Genomic DNA, 22,036 nt, shown 5'->3' with positions numbered 1-22,036 from the left:
CTGGCAGTATAGCCTGGTTTCTTGCATGAGGAAAAATACCCAAATTTTAAAACTGAATCACAGCAATAGCATAAACTGCTGTCATTTTCTCTGTGACGTCTGCATGCGTGAGCTGTGCTATTTAAGCCCTTTTAGAGATGGGAATTGAGAACTGGTTCCAGCTGAGATCTGATTCCAAATTGTCCATTCAATTGCAATCGTATGACTCCAAGCTATATATATATATTTTTTTTTTAAATCGGTGCTAGCATCTTTTGCGGTCTGTCACACAGTGCAACATTATGTTGAAATTGTGGTGATGAAGCTTTTCCACACCTAAGATGCATGCACGTATTTTTGTTTTTAATCCCACACAGAGAAATGACCAAGATTAGGGGTCAAGTCTGTAAGCAGAATCCGTAATGGCATTATAATACTTAGTTTTGTTTCACATTGAAGACCGGGCTAATTTTTGCAGCTACTTCTTTTGCAGCAGTTAAGTATGTGGAAGAACATGCTCTTTATGCTTTTAGTATCTAAGCTTGTAGTGAGCTCTGTATGCACTTGGGGAGGTTCTTTTTTTATTGCTTGGGCAGAACAAACATGTGCCCCCTGTCTTTCTATTAAGGCCATCTGTCACCCCACAGAACCTCTTCTACCCCCTTCATCCACAAAAAACAAATCACTTGGTTGTGCACATAGGTTATATTATATCTTTAACATTTTATAGACTTATTTTAATGGAAGTGTAGCTTTTGTTGTTAAAAAGATTCAGAGATGCCATATTTTTATTACATTTTAACTGTAGCCTGTGGATTTTCTCACATTACTTAACAAACAATAACTTTTCACTGTAAATATGTAGGACAGTAGGATAGCTGTGTTTTTCTTTAGGTTATTAATGCCAAAATTGTACTAAAATGTAAGAAAAATTTGTATTTGATACTTGCCTGCGTCTTAGTTCTGTTTCAAGTGTCAAAGATTTGTCAGGGACCTTCCCACCCTCAGACATGTTTTGCTGGCCCCTGCATAAATGGCATTTTTAATGCTTAAAAGGGCAGGCAGTAAGCTTGTAATGCAGACACTGATGGAGGCATTTATGCCTATGCCTAGGGGCAACCAGAGAAATCATGAAAAAAGGGGGTGGGGGGGGTGTCAGCAGAATGGATAAAAGCAGACAGAGGGAGGTATTACCACCAACCCATTTCTTTTTAGCTGACTTAATAGGCAGCAAAAATAGGCTAAATGGTCTTTTTTTTTTAAATGCCACTCATGTCTGTGCTTGTATTTAAGCTTAAACAGACAATTCGACTGTTTTATTTTTGCTGATTTTACTTGGCGCCTCCTTAGTTTTGTAAGGTGAGGAAGCGTGAGAGTGATGCTGAAAATGTGATTTGTGTTGGCAGAAAACCTAAAAAACTAAAAGCTAATTAAATCCCCAAGAGGAAGTAGGAGTAGTTGAGGAGCTTCACATGACTATTATTTTATCAAGTGATGACATTTCTAGCTGTATTTTCTCAAGAAAAACAAAATCCATTGAGCAAGTTGAAAGGTAACTAAAGCCTTTTCCTGCTAATTCAGGCAAGCCAAACAAAAGCTTGTAAAATGTAGCAGTGTCGATGCAATGAGGACAAAACAATACCGATAACTGGATTATGTAGCAGCCACAAACGGAATAATGAGAATGCATTTTTATACTGGGTGCAAAAGTCAGAAATGCAGAGTTTCCTGTGCTATTGTCACCACCCCCCACCCACCCCACCCACCCACCCCCCAAAAAAGGCCAGACACAAACCTGTGGATCAGATGTCGTGTCTGATGCTAAAACAGCTGGTTTGAAAACAAGGGTCTGATAAGATTAATATGGAATAATGGAATGGAAAGGGATGCACTATATTGCCAAACATATTCACTCACCCATCCAAATCATTGAATTCAGGTGTTCCAATCACTTCCATTGCCACAGGTGTATAAAAGCAAGCATCTAGGCATGCAGACTGCTTCTACAAACATTTGTGAAAGAATGGGTTGCTCTTAGGAGCTCCGTGAATTTCAGCATATTACTGTGATAGGTGCCTAAGGCGCATAGTAGGCAGTAGGGCTGGGCGATATGGAACAAAATAATATCTCGATATTTTTTAGCTGAATGGTGATATACGATATATATCTCAATATTTTTTCTTGTCAAAAGGTATAAACAAAAAGGCATTTCTGAGTCAAAGCTACATGTCCCAAATGTCACATGTGCATTTTTATTAACATTCAGCCATAGATGTACATGAGAAATTGCTCAAAAATCAACTATTGGCATATTTAAATAATAATGCTCCTCAAATAAATGAATGCTTTTTTTTTTTCCTTTATAAAAAAAGACTCACAGCTGTGCTCTTAAAATGTAAATAGACAATATACAAAGCAAAAATTGCAAAAGGCTGACTTATTCTTTAAAAAGTCAGTCTGGTGAAGTCTGCTTCACTGGAAAATGCTTCCTCCTGTGTGTACTCCTGTATATCCAGTACTGTGACAGACTGATTCCATTCTTCAGTCAGCAGGATTCAAGCCACCTCAGTAAATCCATAGACGCATGCGCTGTTGTATCACAGCAACGGGCCCACCCGCTCAATGCAGCATTTGCAAGCACACGAAAAAGACCAACTTCCGCTATTAAGGTCACCTGACTTACGGTACAAACCAACTTCTGTTATGGAGTTGCAGTATGGTGGGGCCCTCTTACCTGCAGCCAGGGGCTCTTGGGGGTCCAGGCCAAAGTGTACGAAAGGACGCAGTACGAAAGCTGTATGTACACACAACACGGCGACAGCAAAGGATTTCAGGTTTCCAAAACTCTCCAAAAGTCGTTGACCTCACCGGAAAAATTAGATAAATTTGTCACTGGTTGCTTTTGGGGGAAAAAAGTCGCCAGCAAGGTCTGAAAAGCTGCTAAATCTAGCAACAAAGTCACTAAGTTAGGAACACTGCCATGCTGTCGCTTCCTGCATGATTTACGGGTGAAGCGGAGAGAGGCGGGGCAGTGTGAAGTTGTGCAGAGATAAACTGGGAGAAGAGAACGGTGAGCTGGTGGATCTACGAGTATGGAACTCTTTAATGCTTCAGCATAACAAGACATTGTGGACAATTTCATGCTCCCAACTTTGTGGGAATAGTTTGGGGATGGCCCCTTCCTGTTCCAACACGACTTCACCAGTGCACAAAGCAAGGTCCATAAAGACACGTATGAGTGAGTTTGGTGTGGTAGAACTTGACTGACCTCAACCTGATAGAACACCTTTGGGATGAATTAGAGCAGAGACTGTGAGCTAGGGCTGCAACGATTCATTGATGTAATGGATGACATCGACTACAAAGCTTAGTTGACATGGAATTTTAACGTTGAAGTATCATATTTTAAAACCCATCCATCCATTTTCTTCTGCTTATCATGATTTTTGTAACCGCAATACACTACAGGAAGACATGGGGACCGTATTGCTTCCATTGTCTGCCAATAACAATACCAGCGAAGAAGAACGTAACGTGAACAACATTATGGTGGTGGAACAGAGAGGAGGGTGGAGAAAATGGGGGGAGAAAAAAAAAAAAAAAGACAGTCAAAGGTGTGGGAGCATTTTACAGAAAACAAAAATAAAGCTGAATGCAGACTGTGCAGATCAGTGCTTTCCTTCCACGGCAGCATCACTGCAATGTGTGAGCGTTTAAAACGCCAGTACCCTGGAGCTGTGATGTCAGCTCTGGATGGGTACGTTTTGGAGAGTTGGTGCGTTGTTGAGACCTTGTTAATGTTTGTACAGTTGTGTTTCTATTAGTTAACCTGTTGGAAACAAGGTCTCATGGATGATTCTTGCTAAGCTGCACCGTTTCAGTTATGTTAGCTAACAAGTCAAGGACAATAGGAGCAGCTATAATTGTCTCCTATTTTTTTTTTCCTTGCATTAATATTAGCGTTCACTCTGAATAGTAAACCTCTTCATGAACTGAATCATCTGTAAACTTTTCAGTTGTTTTGGACAGAAAAATCTTTTCGATTTAATTTGAAACCTTATTTGAACTTCTGGACGGAGGCCATTTTTATTTATTAGCACGTTATATTTTAATTTAAAAATAAAACTTGCGTTCACTTTAATAAGCATTGTTTATTTGATATTTAATGTTAAAAATGCATTTGATTAGATTCAAACTCATATTTTTACGGGTCATTATTTTAATTGTGAGAAGAGAAAACAAGGTGATAACAGGTGGGCAGGCTTGAACAGGTGAGGTAAGATTGAAATAATCGTTGAATAATCGATTAAAATAATTGACAGATTATTCGACTACCAAAATAATCTTTAGTTGCAGCCCTACTGTGAGCCATGCTTTCTCATCCAACATCCATACCTCACATGTGCGCTTCTGAAACAATGATCAAAAATTCCCATATACATACTCCTAAATCTTGTGGATAGCCTTCCCAGAAGAGCTGAAGCTGTTGTAGCTGCAAAGGGTAGGCTGGCATGATATTAAACCCTAAACCCTATGGATTAAGAATGGGATGTCACTCAAGTTCATATTTGTGTGAAGGCAGGCGAGCGGATACTTTTGGCAATATAGCTCAAGTCTTCCTGCTACAGATCCACATTGACTATTTCCTTGTGAGGAAAATGAGAATGCTTTAGATGTTAAACATTAAGCATTGGCCAGACGTCTGTACAACCGGTATCTGCTGTTGTACATTAACAAAATAAGAATACAGATAAGAAAAACAATAGGAATATGAAATAATATGTTTAAATGTCCAGTATTTGTGGCATCGATGAGCACGGGCAGCAACAGCTAAGTCTAGTTGACTAGTTGCATGCACCCCATCTACCACCCCCTCGCTGAACAACTTGATATCTAGTGGACGGTGTTGGATTTAATAAAATGAACTGTCATGATTATTTACTTAATATTTACTTGTGCGTCTTTGCTGTGCTGTGCGCTGTTCTGTTTCTCAGTATGTTTGTGCTTGCCTTCTGTGTACAGCTGGTGATTTCACTCACCAGCACATGTTCAGACAGAAAGGAGGAAAGACACAGAAAACACTGAGTTTAGATTTTGCTTTAAATAGCACTGCTGAGCACTAAATTCAGTAATTTTCCTGTATTTTGTTATTTGACAGAGCTATTGTGGTTTGTGTATTGTCTTTTGAATTCCAAGTGTTGCAATTTTTGGGCAATTTCCAGTAGGGCTGTGCAATTACCGTATTTTCCGGAGTATAAGTCGCACTTTTTTTCATAGTTTGGCTGGGGGTGCGACCTATACTCCGGAGCGACGTATATGTGACATTTATAACACATGAACCAAAATACTCCAGCCACTTGACATCTCCGTGAACTGCAGCTTTAAGGCAGTCTTGCGTAACCTGTGGGCGCAGTGGATGATGGACGGAGAGCACAGCTTAACGGCAACTGGGAGAATGCGCCACCCAACTTTCCTGGAAGTCATTGGATGGATCAAGAAAACATGGGCTTCAGTGACAAACCATCCTGTTGGGATTCAGAAAGGCTGGAATAATTGGAACTGCAGCTGACGACAAGTCTGACTAACGCGACACAGAAGAGGAAGCGGCGCTTCGTCTACGGAGTGTACGGAATTGTTTAGAAGTGACACCGAGGATGAAGAATTCAATGGATTGATGGTTTGGTTAACTTGTTAGTATGTTCTTTCTGCTATGGTTATCTGAATAACTTAATGTTACGTTAACATACCGAACACGTGTTCCTTGTGCGTCATGTAGCTGAATGTGCTACGTTAGCATAACGTAGGTGTAACCGTGTTCGTCCTGTTCTTTAATCCATTATTATTTTAAATTGCCGTTCAAGATGGAATTTCTGCTCTGGGTCTCGGATTCTATCAACTCCCCCCGCCCCCCCCAAAAAAGTGCGACTTATTGTCCAGTGCGACCTATATATGTTTTTTTCTTCTTTATTATGCATTTTTTGGCTGGTGCGACCTATACTCCGGAGCGACGTATAGTCCGAAAAATACGGTAATTGAATTTTAATTTTCAATTTTGGCTCCAAACATTCACAAAAACAGTATAATTGACAAATAATGATTATTATTAAAATGAATTTGTCACATTACACTCCGAGTATACTAGCGTTGAGTCTTTGCAGAGCCTACAATGATTGTGATTGGCCTGTTTAGCACCATTGGTTCCTCCCGTGCATTTATGGCGCAGTTTTTTTTTTGTTTGCTTTTATTGGCGAGAGGATAGCAATCATCATCTCAGTATAAGGAATAATAATCATAGTATCAATACGAACTCACAAATGTCAGCAAATTCCTGGATGGAGATTGCTGAAACGATAATGAAAAACATGGGGGAATGAACAAAGAACTGGAAAAACTAGAGGGACAAATGTGTTGGAACCTGACACCCCCCCCTCCCCCCAGGAGGGGAAAAAGTCCCGGCATTTTATTCGTTTCTGTTGGCTGCCCCCTACATGTAAAACACCAAGACATGACTGCAAGGTAATTAACAGATTTGCTGCATGGTGGGATCTGCACCGTCCGCAACACGACAAATCTGTTCAACCAGCTGAAGTTCAAACTCCTCAGCCCTGCTATTATAACCAGTATTTGCTGTGTCTGCCTGAATAATTCTGATTTAGTCTGAAGCTGATCATGTTTTCTGTTTTCTCTGGGCTGTATTGGGCCAGTCTGACTGGAATTGGGGCGCAGAATTGGGTAGGGATATGTCCCTACCAATATCAAATAAGAGATTGTAGAAGTGCGCTAGATTTCAAGGTATTCACTGTTCTTTAAGTGCAGTAAATGCAGTGTGTTTACAAAGTCAATAAGTATTCATGTTAAATAATTGTGATTTCAATATTGACCAAAATAATCATAATTTTTTTTTTCCCCCTCCATAATCAAAACAGCCCTAGTCTCCAGGCACAGTGAATATTTATTTACTCAGTAAATTCATTTTCCTCTGCTGTTCTTTCCAACTTTTGTTTAAATGGCATAGTTTCTTGGGCATTCTGTAAGTGCAAAAAGAAACCTAAAAGTAAGATTTTCTTCCCACTTTTAAGTGGATTTTTTTTTTTTTTTTGTTCTTTGGTATATTATACTGAGCTGCAAATAAGATCGCCAGTGGCCATGTTGCACCTGTCACTCTAAGACCAGACACACATGGCTTTAGGGGAAGATGACAGAAATCTCTGGGCAGGACCACTGCTGGGGCTGCGTTTGTAGATATTTATAGCTATCACCTCAAGACAGGAGCCAAAAGAGATAAAACAAGAAATGGGAGAAAGCAGGGGAGAGAGATGTCAGTTATGGGAGGGAATAAAGGAGCATTAGTATGAAGTATTAATATGTCATAAAATTTTAAATTGGAGTAAAAAGAACTATAGATGTGAACTGTGAATGAAGAACATTCATGTATGTTTAAAATGTTCATACCAAAAATTGATACACAGATTTGTGTGTACCCACTATTAGTGAATGAGGCTCATTGTCTTACCAGGTATATATTTTCATTGTTCATGTAAATTACTCTTCTTTACCTATGGGTGCTTGCTTTCTTCTGGCTTTGACCCAGTGAAATGATTTGAAAGAGTGTAATATAATCAACATGCGCACCTGCTCGCTGTGAATTCTCCAGACATTTATCACCTCAATTCATACATTGGTTCGATGTAATGCAGGCTTGGAACAAGGGAGCTTTCATTGTGAAGGTTATTTAGCTCCTGTGTAACTGATTTATACTTTGCATTCCCACATACAGCTCCTTGGGTTATGTCTACAAAATTTCAGGGCTGCAGCGCATTTGTTAAAACAGCTTATGTCTCACCTTCCCCCTCCTTTCATGGTTGGGGTTCCCCAGACTGCATGTGGCCATACCCAACCAAAACATTGCTTTGCATTTTTGGTCTCCAGCCAACAAGCTCAGGGGGAAGGGGTGTGTGTGTGTGTGTCTGTGTGTTGATCTCCATTCTGAAATGATAAATGCAATGCCAGGCCTAAGCACATGTGGTTGAAGTGCATACTGCTGCTTAGAGAGCATTCATGTGCCTGCCTGATAGACAGCATGGGCTGAGAGAAGTGAGCAAGGAAAAGATGGATTGTCCCTTCAGCCTTAAACAAGCTTCTTCCACACGGAGCACCTGCCTGCCTGATGCTGGGGACAGACAGCGAGCTAGCAAGGCAGATCCGCAAGCCTGTGTTTACTCAAGGAAGTGTGTAGGCCAAGTGCCCTCATTAAAGCTGGGAGCCTGACTGAATCTCAATGAAGATATCCAGCAGCAGTGCTCAGTCTGGTAGCATTAAGACCAAGGTCCTGTTCACTGTATGCTGAAAAGTGATTTGCTTAAAAGTGCCTGGCATACAGTGACATTTCTCAGCTTTCACTACTTTTAGTTACACAAATTCAGTAAATTGGTGCTTTTGCGAGCCATGGTGCAAATGGACACTAACATAGATCCCAGTTATGGCCTCCACTCTTTACACAAGATCATCCAAGGTCAACAGACCACTAAACACCATGCTTATGAAGTAAGTTAAATAAGAATTCAGAGAGTATTTCCTCCCTCATCAGGCATGTCATACTGAGAATGAAGCAACTTTGTCACTTTTAGAGGGAAATGAAAACTGAGAGCCGCACCAGTCTAAGGATGTTTCTTAGGTGATTGTAAGCCATTTGGTGAACTTACAGTTGAGACTATGCCAAGTAATCTCACAATTTGTCCAGTGGGTTGATTTTATTAGTGAAGCAAAGCTGTAATGCATGCACACCTCCTGAGCTTTTCTCACCATCTTAATCACTAATTCTCAAACAAATTGTGGCTCCCTAGGCTCTCGCCATTATCCTCACACCTCTGGATGGTGTGATGCAAATATTCCTGCGCCACCCAGCAGGAACCACAAGTGCTGCTGGATTCAAGGTGTTGTCGCACTGTTTGTCAGCCAGTAGTGATGCTTTTACTATTACACTTCGTGCTTATTTTGTCTTATACTACAGGGACAAGGCCACAGTGCAGCAGCAGCTAGCAGGTTGGCTCATTAATATCTCATAATTGGGAATGTTTGTGAACATTTGGACTGAGACTAAAAGCCTATTGTTGTTTTTTTTTTTTAAAACAGCAGGATTTTTCAAGGATCAAAATGAGCCTTTGGGTGGTGACTACAGTCCACTTACTAAAGGCATTGAATCTGTTACATTATTTGACCAAAATCTTATGTATTTTCCTCTTTTTCTGTCTGTTGTACTCATATAAATGAAAGCATGACTAACTTTTTTTTTTTTTTTCTTCAAGTTTTATTATTTGAGGGGGTGGGGGTGTTGGGTCAAAAATATTCCTAAAAAAAACTGCTACTCATGTTGAATTGTGGTATGAGGGTATGAGTTGCCAGAGGTACATGGAGAAGTAAGAAACTGAGTGATTCCAGTATTGGTTTATTTGATGCATCAGAGGAGACTGAATTTAATTTCCATGCAGTTGTATAAACCATTTTGTGACCATTTTACTTCTCTCTCCCCTCTCATAGAACTTGGGTCACTCTCCTGGGATGATTTGGAGAATGACCTTCCAGATGAGTTGATCCCCAATGGAGGTGATATTAGTCTGATGGGTGGGATACCTTCAAATGGTGGAGCAGCACCTGGAGCTGGTGGACCGGGAGGCACAACATCAGGACTTGGTGGTGGCAGTGCTTCTGTTGTCCCAGATGCAGCGGCCAAGCACAAGCAGCTCTCAGAGCTCCTTCGGGCTGGTAGCACTTCTAATATAGGCACAGCTAGCCCTCAGCCAGGCAGCATGGGGCCACAGCTCGGAACACCGCTGGGTAAGAGCCCCCTTGGCCAAGGCTCCCCCAACAACCACCCGTCCCCTCAGGCCCAGAAAGCAGGCACGCCAACTGGAGTAGCAGGACAGAACAACAACAACAATACTGCAACTATGGGCTTGAACACAACGGGGTTCAACCAGGCCATGATTAACAATAACCAGGGCCATGCTGGGCTCCTAAACCAGGGAGGGCAGCCTCAGCCTGGGCAGGTGATGAATGGTGGCCTTGTACCTGGAGCTGGGAGAGGACGAGGGGCAGGGGTAGCAAGCATGCAGTACCAGGGACCGACAATGCAGGGAACTGCAGCAGGACCAGGAGGATCAGGTAGTGCTTTGGCAGAGACACTCACCCAGGGAGGGCAGCAGATGGGAGCTCACGCCACCCTCAGTACTACCCAGCAAGCAGGCAACATAAACAAGGTGAGCTTTTGTTGTTTAGTGTTTTGTTCATGCAAATTTTGAGCCCAAAGTGATTTGAAGCGCATGCACAATATTTCTCTGGCACTGATTTTCCATATGCATAGAAGTCTTAATTTGTTATTAATAGCATGTGTGTTGGGAACTATTTTAACACAGGACACAAATTAACTGGTCACTCATTGTATAGCCAAAGTTGAAAGCCTTGTGGCATTTTTGCGTATTACCACTTTGGGCACAGTTCATGCTGTGGTCCTTTTTTGAGGCTAACATTTTAGCCAGTAAAAATAGTTGTGATTTTTGCTTTTTTTTCTCTTTCCCTCTAGAAAATATTAAACCTATGTGGAGGCCAGATTTGTCAACTCTAGATAGGATTCATGTGTACAAATGTGTGTTCTTATTTTGGAATGAAAGCAACATTATTGGACAATGACAATCATTGTCCAATAATACTTTGTGATCAGTTCAATTCCATTTTAGTTATATAGCACCAAATCACAACAGTTGCCTCAATGCACTTTATATTGTGAGATAAAAAAACTACAGTGATACAGAGAAAACTCCCAACAATCAGATGACTCCCTATGAGCAATCACTTGGTGACAGTGGGAAAGAAAAACTCCCTTTTAATAGGAAGAAGGCTCTACCTCACATTTGACTTTGAAATACCTTAGGAACCACAAGTAAACCAGCAGTCTTAGAGCGAAGTGCTCTATTGGAGTAACAGTACTATGAGGTTTTTAAGATGATAAGAATAATCATGCCCCAATTACTCAAGACCTTGTATGTGAGGAGAAGGAGTTTAAATTAATTTCTGGTTTTAAAGGAGCCGATAACGAGAAGCCAATATGTGAGAAATATGCTCTCTTTCCTGGTCCCTGTCAGTACTCGTGCTGCAGCATTTTGGAGCAACTGAAGGATGTGCCGGCACAGCTTTTAAACTGTGGAATTTTTTTAGTACCACGGTGACACAGCAGAAATTAAAGCTACCTTATGGAGTATATACTATAAACGAGAGAGGTTTTGTTTCTTCCCTAAGTATATGGCATGTCTTTGAAGAACACGCCACGCAAACTTGTTAACTGCTTCTGCTGCCTCAGGAAATGAAGTGGTTTTTTTTGTTTTTTTTGGTGGCTTTTTTTCTGCATCATCTTTAGTTATCCGAAAATCGAGGAGAACTTTTTTCCTTTAATTTTCTTTTGTTGTAGTTTTGCTGATTCTTTGTTTGCCTTGTCAGTGCAGATTAGGGTGATTGCTCTTTTTTGAATAACTGTATATATATATATATATATATATATATATATATATATATATATTAGGGCTGCAACGATTCATCGATTAACTCGATTAAATCGATTCTAAAAATTTATCGACACAAATTTACTGTGTCGATGCTTCGTTTAAACTCTGCAGCGCTCAGCTGTCTCGGTGTAAGCGGCGCTCCTCACTAGCATTAGCAGCATTAGTGCTGACGTTTTTTTGTGGGTTTATTGGGGGCTGGCAAACCAACATAGAACTGCATTACCGCCACCTACTGGACTGGAGTGTGAATCACTCACGTATACACAAGCACACATTCTAAAAAGCTCTCCGTCGCTGCGATGGACTTCATTTAACACAGAGTGGATCATCTAGCGTTGCCACCTGTCTCGTAAAATACAGAACCCCGTATGTTACGGGACTCCGTGGAATACGGCTCCGTAACATGCCGTGTTCCGTACTTTACGGGACGGGTGGCAACTGTCGCTGACATGCATTTCCACGCCTCCACTGCTCTCTGTGTGTCTGTGTGTGTTGTGCTCTCTGAGAATTTCAGCTGCTATTTTTGTCTTTACTTCAGCTGTAGCTACCAGAACTGGTTTGCTAGCGAGCGCGGGCCATTAGCACTAGCGATGGTTCGGTACCGGAAGGCCCGCCCCCCCAGGACCGAGGGGCTCCTTCAAAATATTTTTTATACTTTAATCCCTTATTAGTGACTAAATATAGACCTGCAGTAGAAACGTATTTTCGAGAATGCTTGTGAATACAAAGCATTACACCATTACTCACACATGCGCCATGGCTCCCGCAGCCACTAGTTTTTCAAAACACTCATAGCAGGCAGCGGTTTTAACTGCGCAAGCGCAAAGAGGCGAAGCTGTGACGGTGAGCTCAAGTAGTGAAAAAGGAAACGTTTTTCCAGCGTCCAAAACAGCAGCTTTTTCTTTTAGTAACCACCATTAAATCTGTGAAACAGCTGGAGGTCCTTCATCAAGCACCTGATCAGCAAGAAAAGAGAACTTTGTAGCTGCTCCATTCACCGCTGTTTGTTCACATGGCGAGAAACTGCATTACGGAAGTTAAAATATGCAGATAAACTGTTAATAAAAAAAGTATTTCTTATCCGATTACTCGATTAATCGCTGGAATAATCGATAGAATACTCGATTACTAAAATAATCGTTTTATGCAGCCCTAATATATATATATATATATATATATTTATTTATTTTTTTTTATTTTTTTTTTTTATTTTTTTTTATTTTTTTTTTATTTTTTTAAAGACACATGGAGTCAGACACTATAGTTATGTTTTAGGTTGATTTGAAGTGTGTGTTCAGTAAAAACTGTACCAGAGTTTGCAGCTTACTCAACCCTGCCATAACACTTGTTTTGCTTTTTAAACTCACTATCAAAGTCCTCCTACAGTAAGAGGGGTCCAACAAAGAACACAGTAAAGTTTGAGGGCTTACATTAACTTGAAGTCACCTTTATGGCAACAGTCAACAAAGTTTGTTGATTTGTGGAAACAACAAACAAAGCAAGCACGGGCTCTTTTCAAAGCCACAAGACTCTGTTTTATTTTGCAGAAAATGGGAGCTGCTGGTTTAACTTACGTGTTCCCATCTTAACTAATCCATTATAACATAAGAGTCAAAGCAAAACACTTATGGAGCCAACAGTAAACGAACAGCTCCAATGATTAGTGAGGTAAAATTATCGTTCTTGTCAGTGGATTCAGGTGAAGGTTAACAGCTTTACTTCATTATCAGAAGGAACCATCTGACAGCAAGTAAAATGGTGAAAACGCTCTAAATAAAGCATACATAAAAATGCACAGTAATTTCTTTTAGCTGGCTAAAATCTGTTTTGTTGCTGACTGTGTCCAAAACAGTACATGGCTTTAGTTTCTGTGTTGTCAGGACTCGTGAATTGCTGCTGTATTGCCACACTTCACTGTGGATCAGAACCCCATACAGTAAATTACCTTGTGAAACTGTTTTTTTAAACATCTCAAGGAAATGAGGAAAGTGGTTAAAGTTTCCTGAAATTTGCTGCAGCTCCTTACTAAAAAAGAACTGCCTTTGAATATGGTCTATGAAATTGAATATTTTTTTTATTGCATTTATTGCTCACAATCAGGCAGCAGCAGTTATCCTTAGATTATAAGCACTTCATGGTTAGCATACACTGGCTTATTTTGAAATGCCTTTTGTGTATCTGAAAAAAATACTGGAGCTCAACTTTATATAGCTTTTAATTGGCTGTGTAATGAGATGGACAAGACCATACTTCTCAAATGGCTTTTTACATTTGCTATTTCCACACACCAAAGCTTTTGTTATCAGTGATTAGGAGCTTAATTGAAGTCCCTCTTCCACACACTCTAAATTGCTTTTGGGACATGTGTGTTGGACGTGGAGGCATGAATCTGTATCTAAACACTCAACTAGTCACGCTTGTGGTTCATCTAAAACAGTTCTTTTATCCAGACAACTTGTTTATATTGTCCTAAGCACCAAAAAAATGTGCACTCCACAATTGGCAGGTGACTGGTACCCTGCTGTCAACTGTTCATTGTTAAGATTAGTCTAGGGATACAAAATTATGTGTCTGTGTGAGCGTTTAGTGTCATTTGCGGCTTACACGTACACTTGTCACTAGTGTGGTTTCACAGGAAATCACTAGGAAGCAAGCTATTTAACTGGCTGTGTCAGAACCAAGACACCAAATTTGTACTTAACCACAACACACACAGATGCTCCAATCTCCTGAGAAGAGACTTACTGAGATAGTCAATGTGTGTGCTGAGTCATTGCCAGTGTCTGTAGTCATGCTTTAACCACAAAAAAAAATTAAAAGCTGATGTAGAAGTAACAGCAACAGGACTGTCAGCATTTGTAGAAACAGGCCTGTTTGTGTGCGCCTCTGTCAAGGATATTTCCTGCATAGAGAAATTTTTGGTGCCTCTCAGCCATTTTAGTTAGTGCCAAAAGGAAATCACAAGCACCAAAATTATGACATTTGTAACTAATGTAAACCAGCTATTGCTTCTGAGCCATTTTCAAACCTGTTTATCTCCACTGCTAAAGTCCCAGTTTTATAACGGAGAGGTCATCTGACAAAATCACCATTCATAAGTTGAAAAAGTCTAGACTATTCTTTTATTTCAGCTGTATTCTCATGGCCAATGATGAGATGAGAGAACCTTTGAAGCCACATATTGCTAAACCTTCCTGTTAGCAGCTACAGTGACAGTTTGCAGCCCTCAGCTCAGGTTACATAGATAACTTAACATTATTTCATTTTTGAGATGTTAACTTTCTGAAAGGGGGAAACTGGAACTAAAATGGAGTGGTACACAACGTGAAAGCAGATCTTGCAGCTATGTGAAGTATAAAAGCAACCTGGTGTGATTTGGACATTAAGTATGCAAACCTGTTCTAGCTGGTCGCCATAATTAAATTATGGGCCAGTTCATTATAACCCAAACTGCACAAATGCACCAATGTTTTGTTGACAAACTTTATTTATTTATTTATTTATTTATTTTTTTTAATTAAATACAGTTTTATAGCTTTGTATTTTTACCCCATGACTCTTTGCCAAATATGAATAGCAGCTCACTGTATCTAATCATGTTGGTTTTTATGTGTAATCTATTTAGTAATAGTCACAAATAACAAGGAAATATATAGTTTTCTCTAAAATAACACAACACAGACTCCTTGTGGGTGGATTGCATTTACTGTTGTGCGTAGTCACCCACTGAAAAGGCTGTTCTGAGCCAGGAGAAACTCAGTCTGTGTGCGTGTTTTAGGCTCAGCTGGTCTTCTGTGATTATCATGTCACCAACTGCTCTGAAGGAGAAAACCACCAGACCCATTCTTTGTGTGTGGCTTCCTCTATTGTGCTTCAATCGCAGGTTGTAAATCTCTTTCTTAGTATTTGTGTTGGTGAGAGGCTCCTTACCACCACATGCCCCTTTTGTTACTGTATACGCATGAGCACTCACCTTGCCTTCTCCAGCTTATTGGTTTCACCATTTCAACGATGCAGAGAAAGATAGGTATTGTAAACCACTTAATAAGTTGAAATGACAGAGGCGGAGTACACTTGGGATGAAGGAGGGAGGCCAGCTCAGCTGAACAGTCTTGCCTGGCAGCAAAGCGGTGAAATGATAGTTGGCAACTGTCCTGCTCGTCGATGTGTGGAGTGTGTCAGAGAGCGAGGGACTGAATGGGGAGAGTGAAATGAAGTGTGTGTGTGTGTGTGTGTGTGTGTGTGTGTGTGTGTGTGTGTGTGTGTGTGTGTATCTGTCTCTGCTCAGCTGTGTTGAAAGCCTGCCAGTGTCTGGTCGTCTCAGCTGGGTCTTTTTTATCTGGTCTGTTGGAGTGGTGTCAACAGCCTGAGGGGATACGGCCTGGCATGGCAGAGTCTGGTTTGGTCTCCCAGCAGCTCTGTGGATGAGAGAGCAGCAGCAAGTTAATCAGTGTGTAATGCAAGGCGCTAACAAGGATTTTATTCCCTTAAGCGGCACACATCTTAATGTATGCACTACATTTCTTGTGGGTGTGATATTGTTTTTTGGATGTATTTGCATTTTAATGTAAACCCTTCAATCAAACCTCTATGAAACTTATGACGATCATTCTTGTGGTTGCTACGTTGCAGATGTGCTGGTGTAGGCCCCGTTTATACGAGAACGCCTTCAGGTGAAAACGATAAAGTTTTCAACTCATTTTGGCCTGTCGTTTACACGGCAACAGTGTTTCGAGTCCCTGAAAATGGTACAATTTGAAAACGGAGCAGCATTTTCAAAACACTCCACTCTGGAACCCGTTTAAGTGGCTGAAACACTACTTTTTAAATACGGGATGTAAAGGGACTTGCGCACTATTGTTGCAACTCCTATACCCACATCACCAACTTGTGGCCCCTCACGGGACTTGCAGTGTTATCAATGTCTTGAACGGTGATCATTTTTAAAACAGTTTTTTCTGAATGACAATGTGCTTACACACACACACACAATTTTTGAGGAAACAATGTTTAACCATGTCCTTTAGATTTTGACCTTTTCAGTGTTTTTTTTGTTTTTGTTTTTTTGTTTTTAATTTTTTTTTTTTTTTTTTTTTTTTTTTTTAGCCTTTTTTTCCTTAACCAACTGGGAAATTAGTTATCAGGAACACCCCCAGATTAAATAAGGAGGAGCACGTGTGTAAATAAAAAGTGTGACAACATTAAGCCCAAGCAGCCCCTAGTTTTGTCAACAAAAAAAAAACTGATAACACAACAGCGGTAGTGATGATGCTGTTTAACGTGGAGTCTGTCTACAAACAAACAGTGAAAAGCAAAGAGATGGAGCTGTTACAGAGACCGTGAGCTCATATGTAGTGAAAGAAAACGTTTTTCTAGTGTCCAAAACAGCAGCGCTTGTTCCTGTAATCACCATTAAAACCTTTACTGGGAAAAAGCTGGCGTGAGTCCTTCATCAAACCAGCCAATCAACAAGTTCCAAGAAGAAGACAAGTAAACATTATTTTTTTTTTTCCATTCACCACCATTTATTTTACATAGTGAAAAATCTACAGTAAAGATTGAGTTAAAATATGCAGATGAACTGTTAACTTGGTCTGATATTTTGTTTAAATTAGGCAGCTTGCTGATGGCAGCTGTCTTTCCTTCTATCACAGTGATACCTGCAGCAAGCAGGGGACAATCTAAAGGGGGGCATGGGGGTGTACGAGACCATATAAATTTCAAAGCTTTAGTAACATTATTTAGCAGATTTTGATTAATATAAATAAATTACATTAATGAAATTATATTAATATTTTAAAATAGAAAAATACCCCCCCCCCCCCCCCCCCCCCAAAAAAAAAGTACAAATATACATGGGCCAGTAAAACTGAGCCACTGAATTATTAACATCCGACAGCGCCGGCCTGTGAAATTTTTCTGGTTAGAACCCTGCATTCCCCTTTTAAAGGCTTACAACCACACCTACTCACTCATTCACTAGCACACTTAAATGCGTAGATATACGCACAACACAAACACACACAAAAAATACATACATATGAACACACACCAAATCTGTCTCATCCAGGAGACACAATACTGTCATAACCTTTTTGTCTCCTAATGTAAGAAAGCGTTCCAAGAAGTTAGAGTAAAGGCTGGTTTATACTTTATTTTAGGTTGTATGTATACCTTATTTATTTTTGCATTTTTTTCCAAAAAAAAAAAATCTGATTTCAATGTAGCATGTAAACACAGTGAAAGGATTTTTCTTTTTGCAGATATTGTATGCAGTTAAACTATTAAAACATTGGTTTCCGTTTTAGAAATTGTAATGAGCAGTTTATTTGAAATGATCTGTTTTTTTGGGGGGGGGGTTTTCCTCTTTTGAAGATTTACTCTTTCTCATTAATATACATTTCTTATCTGATTTAATTGATGGGGTAATCAATAGAATAATTGTTTACTAAAATAATTGATAGCTGCAGCCCTACAAGTAATTATTTGTTGAAAAAAATTATTTTTTTAATATGAACTCTAAAGGTAAAATCAAAATTAGTCAAAAACAGCCAATTATACCCTAGACCTCAGAGGGTTAATGACCCATTAAAAGGGCTAATTGAAGAAAAAAGCCAGAATAGAAGAACATTTTTCTGCTGACTCCTTATCCATAATTATGGCATTGTTAGTAACATTTTCTGTTGCATTATGCCTACTGACTTGCTTAAGAAAAGAAGAAAGCAGGAGGAGAAAGACTCTGTAGTCAAGAAGTCTTTCCTGCCAGTAGCTGGTGTCATGCTGAGTTGTCAGGCTGCCAGAGCATCACTGGGCTGCTTAAAACAGGACCCGGCACAATTATCCTGGCACAGCTATGCAAGTGCTTGTCTTGGCAGAGGGGGTCTTGTAATGACAAATTGGCATTGAAATTGAGACAGAACCTTTGTTGGCATGTTAGGGCTGTAAATGACTGGTGGGACAGTGAGGAACTAACATAATCCCTCAGGTAGATGTTTAACCACATCAAATCAGTGTTTTAAACTTGTGAATCCTTTGATCACTCTGAATCTGTCCCTTCAGTATTCTGGACTGTAATAAGCTTTTTTTGTTTTTGTTTTCTCTTTGCAGTAATAACACTGCTTAATTACAGTGTTCACTTTTTTGGTCATTTGTCTTTATTTCCAGATGGGCCTGGGTAGTAATGGGAGTCCGTTCGGGCCGCAGTCCTACGGTCAGGGGGCTGCAGGACCTGGCCAGCAGCTAAACCCTCAGCAGCAGCTCCAGAACAAGTCTGCCCATGCCAACAGCCTGCCACCCTTCTCTAATGAGCTCAAAGGGGCTGCTGTTACTAGCGTGCCAAACATGGTCAGTACTTTTTACACATTCAGGATATTACTGTACACAGAACACACAATTTTTTTTTTCCATTTTCTCCATTGAAATCCATTGATAAGTATTCTGTGTGCAGTATTGTTTGATTATTGTATTTCTTGTAGTATTTTTAGTTTTGATACATGAAATTGTTGAAAGATGTACTTCAGTGGACTAAACTGTTTACAGACTGTTAGTTTGATAAAAATAGTGATTGCTAACTCAGTCTGGATGATTATATGAAAGTGGGCATTTTAATTCAGAGGTACAATAAGGGCATTACATTTGCCAATTTGCCATATAGTGACAGTTTATACTTTATATTTATTAAGTTTTGAAGCCATATAAATACCATTTACAAAGAAAGTACAGTGATCCTTCACCTATTGTGGGGGTTACATTCCAGAGACCCCCGCGATTGGTGAAAATCCGCGAAGTAGCAACGTTGTATTTTATATATTTTATTATTTAAATATATTTTAAGGCTTTATAAACCCTTCCCACACTCCTGTAAACCTTTCTCACGCTCTTACTACATCTTGAATGATGAGTAATCTAGCTGTGCAGTACTGATGGCGATGAAGATGCTGCACCACCTTCACCCTTGGATCAGTCACAGCCGTAACTTCCATTTCCACTAAAGGCATAGGGGTGACTTATCTCTGTCCGAGTGATGAACATAGTTATGGGGTGTTACAGAAATACCTATATACCGCAAAATCCCACAATATAGTGAAAACTCTGCCAAAGAGAGTTAGTAATATTTAAAAATAAAATCTGCCATACAGTGAAGCCGCAATAAGTGAACTGTGATAATGCAAGGGGTCACTGTATCTCCTTTTTAGGACTGTTTCTGTGTCACAGCACTCTTATTACTTGTTATTTTTAATTCAACACAACTTTGACATTTGTCTGCCTGTTTGATCCGTGCAGCAACTCCAGCAGCAGCCGCCTCAGCAGCAGGCAGCGATGCTCCCGCTGGCCGGCGGCGGCGGTGTGGCAGTGCCTTCGGCAGGCCCCACAGCCGACCCTGAGAAGCGCAAGCTGATCCAGCAGCAGCTGGTCCTGCTGCTTCATGCACACAAGTGCCAGCGACGAGAACAGGCTAATGGTGAGGTGAGGGCCTGCGCCCTGCCTCACTGCCGCACCATGAAGAACGTCCTTAATCACATGACCCACTGCCAGGCCGGCAAATCCTGCCAGGGTGAGTTAAAGCATTTGAAACGAAGTGAAGAAAATTAATGATGATTTCCAGATGGACAGTTTGTGGAAGTCAGTCCCCTTTATACTGATTGAGACATTAAAGGGTCAGAACACAAATAGCTTAGCTCTTAGTAAACACCCACAGTTTTTTTGTCAAGCTGCTTTTAAGAACAAACAACCTTTTTTTTGTTTTTTATTACATTTGTCACAGTAAGATGTCTATTAACCTTTCACCACAGAAACAGATAATCTGCCTACTTTATATATAACCTTTATTTAATATTACCCTTGTTTTTACCCCTCCTACACAGAAAAGATAACACCTACAACCACGTATAAGGTAGAAATAAAAATCTCATAACACTTAGCGAAAAAGGATTTGAAGATAGAAGCAATATAGACTGGACTTCCCCCAAGGGAAAAGTCTGCCATACAGTGGGTGTTGAGATTTGTTAGTTAAGATTAAATATTGATAACTGACTCTTAAGGTTTAGGCTGGGTGGTGATAACTGAATTTGTACATTCAGTTGCTGTGTTACCAGTACAAAGGGAAAAGTCTTTCGTTATTGAATAGCTAGCCCAGTGATAATTCTGCTTATTTTACATGCAAACCTGATCAGAAACTGCCTCAAGAAGAAAACTCCTGACATTTGTTGATTGAATTTGGGATAACATTTTTAGCAGCAGCAGCTTTCTTTCCATTTATACGCATATTGTGGCCATCTGTGTTGCTATTTTTGGTAGAGATAGGTCTTTTTGTCATCATCCTGAAAAACAGATTGGATTTATGGAATAAATTTTAAATTGGATTTCATTCACAAACATTTTCAGATGCATAAATTACTGTGTAGGAGCCCTTTTGGCAGGAGTTACCTCTTTGAACCTTCTTGGCCAAGTTTCCACAAGCTTTGTGCACCTTGATTTTGGCAGTTTAACCGAGAACACTCAGAGACGTGTCCCAAAGTCACTCCAGCTGCATCTCCACAATATGCTTTGTGTTATTGTTGTGCTGACAGCTGAATGGAAAGGTAAAAGTGAGTTTTTGGTTACTTACTTGACCAAGGCTTTTCTTGTTTGGTATAGGAAGCGTCCTGGTGGTTCCTGCCTTCATGCAATTCCCAAAAGCTTTGAGCATGGTTTTATGATCCACGCCTTCCCATAATTTTAACCTTCCCAGATTTGAACTTTGTTTATCCCATTCTTCCTGTTTATTTGGGGGACCATAAACATTTGCAGCTAGTACATTCAAATTTTTAAAAAAAAATCTGAGATCAGTTGTTCAGGTTTTTTTTTTTTTCTTTCTTTTTTGTATATTTTCTAAAAGCATGTTGTGATTGACTTATTGGTAAAATTATGGACAAAATTTACCAATTTAAAAGCAAATCTGAAAGACAAGGGAGCAAACAGTAACATCACCTAATTCTGTATTTTTTTTTCATACCTCTGTTGTGCTTAATAATAGGATTTTTAAAAATTATTCATAGATGATATATATCAGTTAAATTTTTTTAATCCAACTTGAACTCCATTTTGTATTATGCCCAAGTTTGATGTTTGCAGTAGGTCTATTTATCTAATCCAGACTTTGCATAAGGGGAACTCCCACTTCTAGGACTGACCCTCTTATGTGACTAGGTCTTCTACTTCTCCTTCTACCAGTTGATTTCACTCTGTTGGTGAATTTTTTTTCTTGTTTGTTTCTGTCTGCTCCTTTCTGCGTCAGCCCCAACATTCCTACGCTGAAAAATTCCCCTTAAGCTACTCTCATTTAAATTTGTCTCTGTGTCTTTTGCACAGCTTTTGGGCTTGAATGCTTAAGTTAAATTGCAAACCAAACACACAAGAGGCCAAGGTGTGTTAAGTGTGAAGGAGTCTGCTCACTCCATACCAGCTCATTTCCTCTTGGTTTGGATCCTTGCCTCTCAGTACCACTGAAATAACTGTGTAGG

At 39.9% G+C, this 22,036-nt stretch overlaps 1 protein-coding gene across 3 annotated transcripts in view; it reads left to right on the top strand.

Annotated features, from left to right (window-relative positions):
* The window catches only part of crebbpa (CREB binding lysine acetyltransferase a), a 48,226-nt gene that overhangs the window by 4,888 nt on the left and 21,302 nt on the right, over positions 1–22,036 (top strand). For all 3 annotated transcript variants that reach the window (XM_030730825.1, XM_030730815.1, XM_030730807.1), the window contains exons 2-4: positions 9,517–10,235; positions 18,699–18,878; positions 19,818–20,088. In XM_030730825.1, the coding sequence (XP_030586685.1) occupies positions 9,517–10,235; positions 18,699–18,878; positions 19,818–20,088 (1,170 nt within the window). The remainder of the gene's footprint in view (positions 1–9,516; positions 10,236–18,698; positions 18,879–19,817; positions 20,089–22,036) is intronic.

The sequence above is a fragment of the Archocentrus centrarchus genome, chromosome 1 (assembly GCF_007364275.1).
Source record: "Archocentrus centrarchus isolate MPI-CPG fArcCen1 chromosome 1, fArcCen1, whole genome shotgun sequence".
Classification (NCBI taxonomy): Eukaryota; Metazoa; Chordata; class Actinopteri; order Cichliformes; family Cichlidae; genus Archocentrus; species Archocentrus centrarchus.
Note: the sequence above shows the minus strand (reverse complement) of the source record. Positions and strands in the feature narration are given on the sequence as shown.